The 15,581-nt window shown below is 42.4% G+C and overlaps 1 protein-coding gene across 1 annotated transcript in view; it reads left to right on the top strand.

Moving 5' to 3' along the window:
* The first annotated feature begins 13,643 nt into the window (after positions 1-13,643).
* LOC141108669 (torsin-1A-like) overlaps positions 13,644-15,581 on the top strand; it is a 132,579-nt gene continuing 130,641 nt past the window's right edge. The window contains exon 1 of the mRNA XM_073600498.1: positions 13,644-13,964. Within this exon, the coding sequence (XP_073456599.1) occupies positions 13,760-13,964 (205 nt within the window). The 5' untranslated portion in view covers positions 13,644-13,759. The remainder of the gene's footprint in view (positions 13,965-15,581) is intronic.

Here is a 15,581-nt window from a genome sequence, read left to right as displayed (position 1 = left end):
TAGACCAGAAGCTTTGCTAGGCATTGTGCTTGTTATAGATATCTGTCAGTCTTGTATTGTATTCCTAATATTGTAATTGTTTTGTATGTACAGCATCTTTGTATAGTAAAAGCAAAATGTACACACTGCAGAAATCTTAGCTTCCTTGCTTATACCACAGAGTAACCTTGCTAAACGCAAGCAAAACATTTGGGGGCTCGTCCAGGATCTGTGCTATAGTTCAACTGAAGCAGACCTGTTTTTCTGTAGTGTGTTGTGTAGCTTGTGCTAGGTAAAATGCTGCGTAAGCTGTTTAGGAAAAGCAAGGCTGCAGAGGGTTCTGGTGGCCAGAAGGAAGTGTGCAGCTTACCTATCTGGGCCAGAGACAATGAGTGGGAGCCTCTCGCTAAAGAATTTGTTAAGTATGCTTCTCCCTTGAAGCTGACTTGGGGTGATAAAGTCTCAGATCATTTTGTAGATTTTAGCCTTAAGGGGTTGGATTTAAGTAAAAAAGAGAAGAGGACACTGTGGGCTGGTATTTCCTTAATGCTATTTACACTGAATCACAGAGAAGGGAGAAGGCAGAGGCAGAAGTTAAGGTATTAAAAGACCGGCTAGCAGTTGCTTCAGAGTGTGTGCGTTCAACTGCTAGTCGGGCTGATGATTTGCAAGAGCGGTGTGCAGCCCTCATGACCAAAACAATTAATGCCTTAAGGAAAATGAAGGGCCGTAAACCTGTTAGTAAAGCCAGGGTATGTGCCATTGTCACATCCCAAAATTGGGATTGTGAAGATGTGCTCTCCTCAAATGATAGTGAGGACGAGGAGATAGAGTTTGAAATTTGGCATGATGATCTGCTAGTGCGAAAGAAAAAGTATGCCAGACCTCTCATTACTAAGCACAGGAAACGGCAACATGATAGAGAGGATATGGCAGATGGGGAGGTGCATTATCGCAACCCCAGAGATGTTGAATTTGAAGAAGTATCTGAGTTTACACAAACTGAACTCCATGAGCTGGCAAAACAATACAGAGAATAAAAAAAACAAAATAAAGAAAAAACTGCGCTTGGAAAAGAAAAAGGTAGAACAAACAAGCTGCGGTCATAAGTGTGGCCCACCAAAATAAATCAAAAAAGGAAAAACCGCGCTATAAAATGATATAAACAATAATCCAATTATAAAGTCTCAAAAAATATAATAAATAGTCCCAGTTACAGTCCAGACAAAGAAGACAAGTATATGATGTAAAATTCTTCCAAGGGAAACAGTGAAGGTGGACACAGTTAGCGGAACACACCAATATATAATGCGCTTACCAGAAGTAAGCCGTAAAAGGGCGAGTGGCTTAAACCCAGCCTGGGCCTTTATATATATGCTCCAGATGAAACAGGAAAGGGCGCCCTCGTTCTGTAGATCCACAAATTATGATCCGAAAAAATAACAAAAATATATAGCGTAATATTGTTTACATAAACACCACGCCAAACCAAAAAAAAAAAAAAAGGAAGTGACACTCAATTGACCTTAAATCATGTGTAATCATATAAACTCCTATGCTGGATAGCTAGGACAATGTGGTGAGTATCATGCAAACATGCAAAAAATCAAAGAGTCAAAATATGGGTTACAAATTATAAGTGGATAAAAGATGCAACGACTCCCAAAATCTGCTTACCAGATATAATTGGGCAGTCGGCGTGTATAAATCACCTCAAAATTTTATGAAAGATTGTGAGGAAAGAAACTCTCACCAGGTGCTGAGAAAACTAATAATACGAGCTGCTTACCAGAAGACAGACCCTCATGTGCAGATCTAGTGAAATCAGGAACCCAACACCAAAAGAAGCAGACACTGAACGGACCTTAGGGAATGTCCCCTTACCAGACAAGTCAAGCAGACAGGCAGATATATTGCGGTCTCAGCCAGACTCCCAAATGGAACGGTGTAACCACGTCTTGCCCTCTCAGTCCGGACTCAGCAGCACATATATAATGAAGAGCCAATAGTGTAATACTGCGTATAGTAGGTTTATTGTAAAAAAGAATAACACTTACATAAATACGAGATTTAAAAGCGAAAGTAAAAACGAAGCCGGCCGGCCTCTGGACACACTCCCGTCCTCAATCGAACAACGTGGTGACGTCAGCACGCCCCTCCCAGACGCGTTTCGTCATATGTTTGACGTTCTCAATGGGGAACCATGACGAAACGTATGACGAAACGCGTCTGGGAGGGGCGTGCTGACGTCACCACGTTGTTCGATTGAGGACGGGAGTGTGTCCGGAGGCCGGCCGGCTTCGTTTTTACTTTCGCTTTTAAATCTCGTATTTATGTAAGTGTTATTCTTTTTTACAATAAACCTACTATACGCAGTATTACACTATTGGCTCTTCATTATATATGTGCTGCTGAGTCCGGACTGAGAGGGCAAGACGTGGTTACACCGTTCCATTTGGGAGTCTGGCTGAGACCGCAATATATCTGCCTGTCTGCTTGACTTGTCTGGTAAGGGGACATTCCCTAAGGTCCGTTAGTTTTCTCAGCACCTGGTGAGAGTTTCTTTCCTCACAATCTTTCATAAAATTTTGAGGTGATTTATACACGCCGACTGCCCAATTATATCTGGTAAGCAGATTTTGGGAGTCGTTGCATCTTTTATCCACTTATAATTTGTAACCCATATTTTGACTCTTTGATTTTTTGCATGTTTGCATGATACTCACCACATTGTCCTAGCTATCCAGCATAGGAGTTTATATGATTACACATGATTTAAGGTCAATTGAGTGTCACTTCCTTTTTTTTTTTTTTTGGTTTGGCGTGGTGTTTATGTAAACAATATTACGCTATATATTTTTGTTATTTTTTCGGATCATAATTTGTGGATCTACGGAACGAGGGCGCCCTTTCCTGTTTCATCTGGAGCATATATATAAAGGCCCAGGCTGGGTTTAAGCCACTCGCCCTTTTACGGCTTACTTCTGGTAAGCAAATTATATATTGGTGTGTTCCGCTAACTGTGTCCACCTTCACTGTTTCCCTTGGAAGAATTTTACATCACATACTTGTCTTCTTTGTCTGGACTGTAACTGGGACTATTTATTATATTTTTTGAGACTTTATAATTGGATTATTGTTTATATCATTTTATAGCGCGGTTTTTCCTTTTTTGTTTTGTTTTAAAACAATACAGAGGTCTGGGGAACCCCTAGTGAGTTGGCTCTTACGCTTATGGGATGAAGGGGCGGACAGTGTTGTTTTGTCAGGTAAGGAAGCAGTGACTATGGGAGTGTTAACCCATGATCCACAATTGCGTCAGATAATGCGAAAAGCCCAAGAGTTTAGCGTGAATTTTTCACTGTTAGACCTCGTGAGAGATGGAATAGTCCGAGTATACGCTAGTCCTACTGACCTGGAAAATACCTACTCCTGGAGATCAATAGGAGAGGGTATTTCCAGGTTATGTGAGATGGGTTGTATAACCGGATTAAATAAGTTTCCAGAATGGATGGGTCCAGATATGGAACCCTTTACGTCTGCTCTGCGCTCTAAGCTGATGAAGTCTGCGCCATTTAATCTCAGGGCTCCATTATTGTCCTTGTTGGGAGGCCTGGGATTAAACAGTAAGATTCATGAAGTCACAACCCTTTTAAGCCAGTTGTGGGAGCTAGAGGAGACTAAAACAAAACCTGTCAGGGCAGTAGATAAGTTCAAGGCCAGACAGGAAGAATACAAGCAGAAAAGAACAGAGAAGAAAGGGAATGGGGTAGAGAAGACAGGAGGTGAAGTGAAAACTAGGCTTGTTATTTCTAGGAAAGCAATGTGGGTGGACTTATTAAAGGCAGGAGTACCTAAAGATGAGATAGATGGCATTTCTACTGCAGAAATGCTGAAGAGGTGGAAAAATTTAGTAGGGAAAACTGTCAGGGTAGAAACACTACTCCTAGTGAAGATAACAGCAGCCTGGACTTAGAAAAAACAGAACAGACCCCTCCTGTTAGCCCCAAACCAATTCCCAAAACTGAACATGAACCCAAATCCCTTTATCCTGGGGAGGAGTTAGAGAGAATCAGAAAAGGGGATTGGGAGGTTCCTTATCCTTTATGAAGGGAAGGTGAGTCTCCTGTAATAGCTGTGAGGGCAGTGACAGCAGGAGACCGACGCCCATATGCACCTGTCACTGTATGGTGGGGGAAGTCATCTTCTCCTACACATGTAATGGCTTTAGATGATAGAGGAGCCGAAGTTACACTTTTGCAAGGAAATCCTTCCCATCACAAAGGAGAATTGATTTATGTAGAAGGTTTGTGAGGGCAAACTACACCAGCAGTTAGGATACGGGTGAAATTGGCTATTGACAAGGGATCAGGATTTATGACAAATGTTTTGGTATCAGAGTTACCCGAAAATATTCTTGGGATGGATGTACTTCAAGGTCAGTCAATTCTGACTGCAAAAGGTACATTCACATTCGGGTATCCTGATAAAGCGTATCTGATTAGGGCGGTGAAGGCTGTGGTCAGAGGTCATGCGAAATGGACCCCTGTCTACATTCCTCCACCAGAGAAGCCAGTCTGTCTCAAGCAGTACAGACTTCCTGGAGGCCACAAAGAAATTGGGGAGACTATTGAAGAACTGTTGAGAGTAGGGATCCTTAGACCTGCTGTAAGTCTTTTCTCGTCTCCGGTGTTCCCAGTAAAAAAAAAACTGATGGGACATATAGAATGACTTTGGATTACAGAGGTCTAAACAAAGTGGCACCTCCATTGAAGTCAGCTGTACCAGATATGATCTCAATTGTTGAGAATATTGCTAAAAATGCAGGAGAATATCATGCTGTGATAGACCTGGCTAATGCTTTCTTTTTGATTTTAATAGATCCAGAGTGTCAAGACCAGTTTGCTATGGTGTGAGACGGCCGCTTCCTGAAGACTATGTTCATTCTCCAACGATTTGTCATGGACTGATTGCCCTAGATTTAAGTACCCTGAGTTTGAAAGTCGCTGTGTTCCACTACATTGATGACATCATGATCTTTGGAACAAAAGAAGATGTAACTGAAGCACTGCACCTGCTGATAGAGCACTTGGAGAACAGAGGGTGGGCTATCAACAGAGACAATGTCCAAGGACCTGGCACAGAAGTGAAATTCCTGGGAATGATGTGGACTGGGCCACAGAGGAAAATTCCAAAAACAGTTGTGCAAACTATCCAGGCTCTGTTGCCCCCTACTACCAAAAAGGAGGCACAGAAGTTCATTGGATTTGTGGGGTTCTGGAGATCGTTCATCCCACATCTTGGACTGATTCTGAGGCCTATATATAATGTTACCAGAAAAAAGACTGAGTTCTCATGGGGTTCAGAGCAGCGGACTGCATTCCTGGCTGCTAAAGAAGCTATTTTGCAGCATCAGGGATTAAGACCCAGGAGAAAAGGAGTACCATTTCAGCTAGATGTAGTGGAGCAGAATGGTACCATATCTTGGAGCCTATGGCAGCCAAATGAAAAGAAAGGACAGAGAAATACCCATTGGATTTTGGTCCAAACAACTGACAGGGGCACAGAAGAGATACACGCTCCTAGAGAAGTACCTGTTTGGGGCCTACACAGCACTTCAACATGCAGAGACCATTACAGGAAAGCACACAGTCACCATCCATACTGCATTGCCAATAGCAGGATGGGTGAGAGATAATGGACTGACCACTACGGCAGCTGTAGCCCAGAACCAGACACTGATGAAATGGAAGTGGTACCTTCAAGAAAGAGGGGGTATTGCAGCTGGGGATGTTAGAGAAATTTCAAAACAGTCGCCTGGGCTTGTCATTTTTACCAGCACCCGGCCAGAAGAAGAAATTCCTGTGCTGCAGTCATCCCCCATTCAAGAGGCTCCACTCTTTGAGTCTCTGTCAGAAGACATGAAGGAGTCAGCGTGGTTCACTGATGGTTCAGCCATAGTCACCTCGTCTGGACGTAAATGGACAGCAGCAGCCCACAACCCAAGTACAGACAGTCCTGCAGGAGACCGGAATTGGAGGGTCCAGTCAATATGCAGAGTTGAAAGGGGTGGTGATGACTCTTCAGGAGAATCCTTCTTCCCATGTCACTATCTACACTGACAGCTGGGTGGTTTTTAAAGGACTGACAACTTGGATGCCCACGTGGAAGTCCAATGAATGGATGATTCATGGAAAGGTGGTGTGGGGAGGCAAGGAGGTCTGGGACTACATCTGGAAGGAAGCTCACTCCCACACCATAAAAGTGGGGCATGTTGATGGACATGTGCCCATAGTCCCAGACTTTGAGAACTATAACAGAATTGCAGATGAAATCGCCAAAGTGAAGGCAGTTGTGCCAATTGATCCTGTCTTGATGAACTTGGCCAACTGGGCCGACAAGCAATCTGGACATTTGGGGCAGAAAGCAACATATGAATGGGCACAGCAGAGAGGATTGCCTATATCCATGGACATGATAAAGACTGTAATAGGGAACTGTACAATGTGTGGAGAAGTGCGACAATGGCCATTGCAAAAGTACTCTACCGGGTCGATTAAGAGGGGTGAGAGGCCTGCAGAGATCTGGCAGATCGATTTCATCGGTCCCCTGCCCCGGGGGAAATAATGGACTGAGATATTGTTGCACTGCAATGGACATCTATTCAGGACTTATGCTTGTTCATCCCTGCAAACGTGCAGACCAAGCCGCAACGCTTCAACTGCTCCAGAAACTTGTCGTTGCTTATGGTTGTCCCAAACAAGTCCAAAGTGATAACAGCTCATACTTCACCGGATCAACAGTACAGCAGTGGGCCAAAGATTCTGGAGTGTACTGGTTGTGCCACATCCCATACCATCCACAGGCAGCTGGTTTGATTGAAAGATACAACGGGCTATTGAAGGACAAGATATGCAAACTTACACCCACACATACACTAAGGGGGTGGGATTGGGTCCTCACACAGGCAGTCATGTTGTTAAATTCTAGGCCAATAGCCAAAAGCACACCATATGAGAGGATGGTAGGGGCTGGGGCACAGATTCCGCAGCTGGAGTGCAGAATTCAGTATTTATGTAAGGTTCCTGAAAGAACAGGGCCTAACAGATACCATGTTACTGCTTCCCATGCCATAGAAACCAAGAGTGACGTATCTGAAGCTGAAGCCTATCTAGGAATGAGAGGGAATCTGGCGGGAAGGTTTGAAGTTACATTTGCATTGACAGATGTGCTTCAAGACAGTGGCTGGGATTCTGACTGGTTAGTGGATACTTCCCAGCAAGAGTGGAAAGTGAGGCTACATAACAGCAAACTTTCCAAAATACACAGCAGTGATCTTCTGGGAAATATCAGTATATTTCCTCTCCTTCCTATTGATGTTCTTTAGGAGGGTCAGAAGTGGGTACAGGCAGGGGCAAAGTGTTGGTCAGATATCCAGGCAAGAAGCCATTTAGAGGAGAGATTTTAGCTGAAGGGCCTGGATCTACTGTTTATGTATTATTAGAAGGAACAGATAATCCGCTTTGTTTTCCACTCCACAGGCTGTCTCCGATTTGATCCACAGGAAGACCAGAGAAAAGTGGTTACATGATGGAAAGAATGACGGAAGATCGCAAGAGCTGTGGAGAGCAAGGCCTTTGATGTATTACAAGCTTGGACTTGTTTCTAAAGAACTTTAGATAGGACTTTCTAATGAACTTTTTTAGCTAAAGACTGAAACACCTTCTCAGTGACAGAAATGGGAGGTGTTGCATTCAAGGAAAATTAATGTTTAGAATGAGTTTAGTAATGAAGAGATTTTGTGTGTAGTCTGAGAAAAAAAATCTAGGGCGGAATGTGTTGCGTTTGTTACAATATGATTTTTTTTTTTAATTAATCAGACTTACGATACATGGGACATAACATTACACAATAGTGGTTGGTCATAGAGATATTGTCAGTTTTTGTCTTGAGTAGATTTCTCAAACAAATGCTGTTTTATACAATGGGGGTAAATATCATTGTTGTATTGTATTGTTACAGTTTTCAACAGGCTATTGTCTCTATTGATACAGTACACAAGAAAGAGATTTAGTTGTTTGAGGTTTTCAAACTGAAAGAATGACTGTTAGATTACTGTCAGATGTTGGTTTGGTTAGACAATGGGTACGTAGATACAGTTTTCAACAGTCCATTGTCTACACTGCTACAGCAAACAGGTATGTTTTCTGTTTGGTAACTATGGTAAACAGCCTGGCACATAAAAGGGGGATTCAGGCATAAGCTAGGGACACACACACCATCATGCTGTAACATCTGATGCCACTCATGATAGAAGAAACTTGCCTGATGCTCCAGGAGAATCGTTGCCAATGGAGATCAGGAACATACAGTAAAAGAAGATAAGTAACCTTTATAGACCATAAGCTTTGCTGGGCATTTTGCTTGTTATAGATATCTGTCAGTCTTGTATTGTATTCCTAATATTGTAATAGTTTTGTATGTACAGCATCTTTGTATAGTAAAAGCACAATTTACACACTGCAGAAATCCCAGCTTCCTTGCTTATACCACAGAATAACCTTGCTAGATAAACGCAAGCAAAACAGACATCATCAATGTAACTCAGCCACAATAAAGAGTTACTGAGGTACATCAAGGACTTGTAGACAATTTCCTCCTCCCAGAGGCCCAGGTGGAGGCACACATATGAGGGAGCCCTGAACGCCCCCATACTTGTGCCTCTTAACTGTTGATAATAGTTACCCATAAATTGGAAAAAGTTGTTGTTAAGCATGAACTCCAGGAGTTCTCCAATAAAATCATTTTGGGTACCCTGTGATGATGATCAAGGAAGAACATAGTTGCCTCAAGGCCACAGTGGTGGGGTATTGATGTATATAGACTCTCCACATCAATCCCCACCAACAGGGCATCGGTAGAGAGAGCAAACTGCGATAACTTGGCAAGAACATCTCGACTATCACGGACAAAAGAAGGGAGCATGTTAACAAGATGTTTGATCATAGAGTCCACATATTTACCAATTTTCTCAAAGGGGCCTTTTATGGCAGAAACAATCGGTCTACTAGGTGGGCAGGTAAGTGATTTATGCAGTTTGGGTATTATATAAAAAGTGGGGGTAGTCATTTCATCCACTTTGAGAAAAGAGTATTCCTTTTTGGTAAGAAGGCCAACCCCCATTCCCAACTTTAGTTTTCAATTAAGGGTATTTACCAAGGCTGGGAGGGGGAAGAGGGGAGTTTTTTGTAGGTGGAATTATCCCTAAGTAGACGTAGTGTTTCCTCCTCATATAACTTCTCACTTAGAAGAACCACATTTCCCCCCTTATCACTTTTTTTATTACAAAGGTTTGGTTTTCCAAATCATGTAAGGCCTGTCTTTCAGTAGTAGTTAAATTGTTTGGGCCAATCCAGTCCCAGTTGATTTTCCCCAGGTCTTGTTTAACCTGGTCCAAAAACAACTGGAGCCATTTATGTTTAGATAGTAAAGGCATTTTAGTGGATCTAATTTTCAAGTTAGAGGGTCGTCTAAGTGAGTCGCATGGGTTTATTTCAGAATCACTGTCACAGTTTTCTTCCAGTAGGGATATGAGGTTTTCAATAGCCTCTTTTTCATCCTTATCCAGATTGACTTCAGGTGTTTGGGGGTCATCTGTACTTCTAGTGTGCCAAAGTCTAAACAGGACTTTCCTTAGAAAGAGACTGATGTCTTTAAAGACCTCAAACTCGTTCATAGGCGACGTGGGAGAAAAGGAGAGTCCCTTTTTTAAGCAATTTAATATGGTCATCATTAAGTCGGAAATCTGACAAATTAACAACACTAAGGTCCGTAGGGGAGACGCTGGTAGTACTACTCAGCGTCTCCTCTGACTCCTCAATCTCCCACTCCTTCGGTTCTGTGTGCATTCCCTGTCTTTTCCTCTTCCTTCTTTGTTTCCTTTGCCTCCTTCGCTTCCCTGTTGTTTTTCTACTGTTCGCTTCGAGTCCTCTAGGAATACTCCAGCTCCTCTAAAAAAGATACAGATTTTTGTGAGGTATCTTTATCTAGCTCACTATCAGAAGAAGAACTAGTTCTATGTATATTTTGGCGTTGCCGCTGTCTTGAGTTCCTAGAAAGGGATCTGCTTCTATTCTGGATTGTGGGATTAAAAATATCCCCACTTTCCCAATCAACTAAGTTCTGTCAGAATTTTTCTTGTTTGGTTTATTTTAAATTTTTTTGGTATCCTTTCTATCTCTTTTTTTAATGAATTCATTATTTTTATCAAATTCAAGGTCTTATTTATAAGGTTCTAATAGTTTGGTACTAGTTTCAAGTTCCTTGCCTATCTCCTGTAATTGGGCTTCTTCCTCAGCAACTATAAGTTTCATCAAAGATAGGCCTCTATTCAGACATTCATTTTTCCATACCGATAGAAATCTAGGGGTATGGAGATGCTGGGGTACAGGGGGGTGGATCGGGGGTGAAAAGTGTGCCTGTGTGTTCTACTGTAAGTGTAGTGTTTGGTGCAAACTTACTTGATGTCTTCTCTCCTTGGAAGCTGGAAGCGATGACATCACTTCCTCTGCTTCTGTTTACAGTTCATAAGCTGAGGAAGCCTGTCATTCGCCAGAAGCGATCGTGAGGGGGTGGCCATGAATCAGTGGCCTCCCCCTCAGCTCGGATCACTCCCGACGCTAATCCGACCGCCGCAGGCACCGGGGGGGTCCGATCGGACAGACAGGCAGACAGGAACGTACAGGTAAGCCCTTATGCCTGCCCATGCCATTGCGCCAACATACATTGGCGTGCGGTGGTCGGCAACTGGTTAAGGAACCACACCTGTTAATTTAGGTGGGGGCACCAGCATAGGGATATGGTTCTGACCTTGAACCACCCTGTGAATCAATTATCGGTCTGCCTGGGTGTCTTTTTATACGTTTTTGAGTACAAAAAGTGTCTCTAAAAATTTTTTGGAGGATGTTGGCAACTATGGGAGTATATAATGAGTGTGGAAATTCTAGAGAAATGCTTAAATAATGCATTATAATTTAACTAAACCCATTCGATTTTAGTCGACTAAAATGTAGTGGAAATTTTAGTTGACTAAACACGACTAAAACTAAAACAATTGCAGATTGCTAAAATGGGACAAAAACGAAAATGGCATTTCAGCCAAAGGACTATGACTAATACTAAATCGACATTTGATGCAAAAATTAACACCGGTCAGAACTGTTCAGGGACTGAAGTGGTTAAGGGAATTGCCTGGGGCTCCCAGGTTACCAGAACTAGTGTTCCCATTAGAGAATTTCCCCTCTATTACTGTTCTGGGGGCAGAATTTCCTTAAAAGATAAATTCATCTTTATTCACTTTTTTATTTTTTTTTCTAAATTCAAGCCCTCCAATTACCAATATAGCATTAATGTACTTCTTTTTCAAAAATATGAAAGCTTTCTATTAAATCTACAGACACTTACTTCACTTGTCCTCATCCATGTTTCAAACATATCCATTAGTTATGTCTTACTTCCTGGACAGACTAGAGGTCATGACACAGGAAGGAGTTGACCAGCTGACCTCATTAGCATACACCCTGCATCATCCACCCACCCATTCCCAGCTGCACGTTTTTTAAATGCAATCAATCCGTGATCACCCTTCTCACAAAACACACAATATACAATCAGATTGCATTGTGTATGGCCATCTTTATACAAGTACAAAGGAGGGAGTGGACGGAAACACTCAGCTGTCAAGCCCCGTTCATATCTCTGCATAGCGGGAACTTGCATTCCCACATGCGTTTTTTTTTTAGCAAGAGGGGAGGTGTTTTGGAGCATTTTCATTCATCACACATAGGGCAGCCCATCCATCTGAATAGGCTCCCTTACACACAGCAATCGCTCCAGAGAAGCTTCAGAGCTTTTTTTAGAGCAGAGCTTGGTGCATTTTTTTACTGTGAGTTTTGGTGCAGTGCATTTCTGAAATGTAAGGAAATGCACAGATGTGAATGGTGCTTCATTGTTCTTGTGTAAAAGGCACCAATTTCACTTTCAGGCCCCAGTCACATCTAGAATTGTGGGAGCGCACATTTTGTGTCTCGTTTTTTCTATGACACGCATATGGGAGCCTGTTGATTTCAATTGGCTGCACTACATGTGGATTATGGGACATTTTAAGCGTTTTGTGTTTTTTAATGTTGGTTTGACACTCGTTTTTTCACATGGCAAAATGTGTGTTTGCGACTGTGTTTGGTTTGCCATTACTAATTAATGGCACTGAAAGCAACTAGTAATTTTAGGTGGCCATTCACTATACAATCTGATTGTACAATCTTCTTTAGATCTACCATCAACTACATAGTGCAAGGGCCTGCTTGATTGGGTACAGAGTGATTGGCTAGATAGGCATTTCCTCCTATTATATAAGTTTGGTAAATCTAAAGGAGATTGCACAATCATATTATATAGTTTATGGGCACCTTTATACACTTAAAATTACTAGTTGCTTTCATTGCTATTGGTAATGGCACACCAAACACAGAAGCAAACACACATTTTGCTATGTGAAAAAACGAGGGGCAAATGCTGCAAAATGCACAGTAAAAAACACACAAACCACAAAATGCCAAAATAAGCCCATAAGCCACATGTAGTGCAACCAATTGAATTTAACAGGCTGCTCTATGTGTGTCACAGAAAAAACGAGCCACAAAATGTTCACTCCCACTATGCTAGATGTGAAATTGGTGCAGTAACACAAGAACAATGAGGCTCCATTCACATCAGTGCGTTTCTTTGCATTTCAGAAATGCTCTGCACCAAAAATCGCAGTAAAAACTCACCAAGCTCCGCTCTAAAAAAAGTTCTGAAGCTTCTTTGGAGCGATTGCTGTGCATAGGGCAGCTCATTCAGGTGGATGGCCTGCCCTATGTGCGATAAGTGAAAATGCTCCAAAACGCCTTCCCCCTTGCTAAAAAAATAAAAATGCATGTGGGAATGCGAGTTCCTGCTATGCAGAGATGTGAACGGGGCTTGACAGCTGAGTGTTTCTGTCCACTCCCTTCTATGTACTTGTATAAAGATGGCCATACACTATGCAATCTGATTGTATATTGTGTATTTAGTGAGAAGGGTGATCACTGATTGATTGCATTTCATTTAAAAAATGTGCTGCTGGGAATGGGAGGGTGGATGATGCAGGGGGTGTGCTAATGAGGTCAGCTGGTCAACTCCTTCCTGTGTCCTGACCGCTAGTCTGTCCAGGAAGTAAGGCAGAAGCAATGCATATGTTTGGAAACATGAATGAGGACAAGTGAAGTAAGTGTCTGTAGATTTAATGGAAAGCTTTGATATATATATATATATATATATATATATATATATATATATATATATATATATATATATGTATATATATATATATATATATATATATATATATATATATATATAAACAAACAAAGGTATCCTTTAATAAGGACACAAACAGCAATAAAAGCTGACTGGTGTTCTAATCCATTTCCACTCTGTCCAAACCAAAACCAAAAAAAGAACATTTTGTCTTTAGTCATACTTTATTTAACAGGATGGGGTCGATTTAGAAATGTTTGACAATGAGTCATTTGTCAGAAAAATGACAACCAGAACTCAGAAACGAAACTGAGGAGAGCTCGCACTTGAACAGGAAAAACCACTCTGAATTCCGGGAGTGCGCCTATGAGAAGAGAGTTCTTTGCACTCTCAGCTCTTAGTGCAGACAGCCTGGGAGGCACATCAGAGGGCTGCAGCTCCCATGGCCAGAACTCGGCACTCTCCCCTGGGATCATGGCTGTCTGTGGGGATATTGTTAGGTCCCCTGTTATCGGCTGTGTTGGCCCTGGAGCCCATCAGCACAGCTATCTCCATTGCCACCGCACTGACCGGGTACCTGTCCTCCCCAAGCTTCTTCTGCGGACGTCTGATGGAGTGCTGTGAGGAGAATGCCTATGACAGTACAGGTGAGAGGGGAGGACCTGACAGAGGAACTACAAGGCCCAGCATGGGCAGCTGGGGGGTAGGGTTGCCACCTCATCCCTTTAAACCCAAACACATATTAATTACACAGGTTCTGTGGCTGATTAGGGTGGTAATTAAATGCACTTGGTGCCTTATCTGAATTAAATTAGCCTCAAAACCTGTGTAATTAGTATGTGTTCGGGTTTAAAGGGATGAGGTGGCAACCCTGGGCGGGGTATTGGTTATCAGCTGTCTCTGATTTCCTGTTGTGACGGGAGGGCCCGTGGAACTCAGAATCCCTTGGAAAGTAGGGGATGTCCTTGTTTCAGCTCCCCATATACCTCTTATGTCTAAGTCACCCTGTGCTATCCTGGCACAGGGTGAGTGAGAAAATATATCTTGGACTACTTAAAATGGGACAGTAATATTTGTCCACAATATCTCCCAGGATGTATGTAGAGACTATTATTGGTTTGTTTGATTCTGAACTCAACCTGTTAATTGAGTGAGCTGATCACATTAGCCTCCAGGACTGGCTAGGAGACAAACTGTTGATGACTAGGCTGAGGAGGGGGGGAGATTGTTGTTTGCATTGTTAATTGTAATTAGCTCCTGCTATTGTGTTTATACTACTGTGTGAAGCTCGGTGCCCACAAGTCTGTGTCCTACAGGTCATGTCTCTGAGTCATCTGGTCTGGGTAAATTTTTTAGTAAATTAGCTCATGTTAATTAGGTTAGCTTTGAGTCAGCCTGCTGTATAAATTTGTGTGAGATCTCAAATAAAGAGTCAGTCCTGATGTACTCCAAGACTGGTGTTGTCTAGTTCTTGGGGGTTCCTATAGCCAGATCCATTGGACTCGTGTTCCAGAACTTAGGAAGCGGTATACTGACGGAAGCACTCAAGCGGAGTGTGGGACGTTCCGTGACACCTGTGATATCTATGAATCTGATAATTCTTTAGAGGGTATGGACAGAGAGAGTTTCTTTTTTAAGCCGGCCATAGATGGAGTGATTTTCATTCCTGCAACCACAGGTTGCAGGAAAGAAAATCGTTTGATTCCTCCATCAACACAGTCAGTGTTGACGGGGGAAACTCTCCTGTGGAGCTATTGTGTTCTTCCGGGTGATTATTGCTAGTGGCTATAGAAGAGCTGGCTGAGATTGGAACCGTCTATGGCTAGCTTTAGTCCTGTATGGTGTACTGAGGGGATATGACCCCTGTTCGTTTATTTGTGTATCTTTGAGGAAATTTTCTTATACTTTTTGTCCTGGAGACGCAAAAAGAAGTGGGAGATAATCACCCAAAGTGAGAGGAAACACATAACCAATTGTCTTTGGAGCAGGTGTTACCCATTGGACAATTTTTCTCACCTCTTATTGTGGTGACAACTCTGACAAGTTGGATTTCCTCTGAAAGACTGTGGTCACCTGGACGGATAGAGAGGGCGAATCTCCACAATGGAAACACAAAGAGAAGTTTTTTTCTCAATTACATAGTTACATAGTGAGTCTGGCTGAAAAAAGTCCATCTAATTCAGGCATGTCCAAAGTCCGGCCCACGTTCCGGTTTTGAACGGCTGGTTATTTGGACATATATATCTTTTGTAGCCCCCAACAAT

Source organism: Aquarana catesbeiana, linkage group LG09 (genome assembly GCF_042186555.1).
Source record: "Aquarana catesbeiana isolate 2022-GZ linkage group LG09, ASM4218655v1, whole genome shotgun sequence".
In the NCBI taxonomy this organism is placed as follows: domain Eukaryota; kingdom Metazoa; phylum Chordata; class Amphibia; order Anura; family Ranidae; genus Aquarana; species Aquarana catesbeiana.
This window is presented reverse-complemented; position numbering and strand designations above follow the sequence as displayed.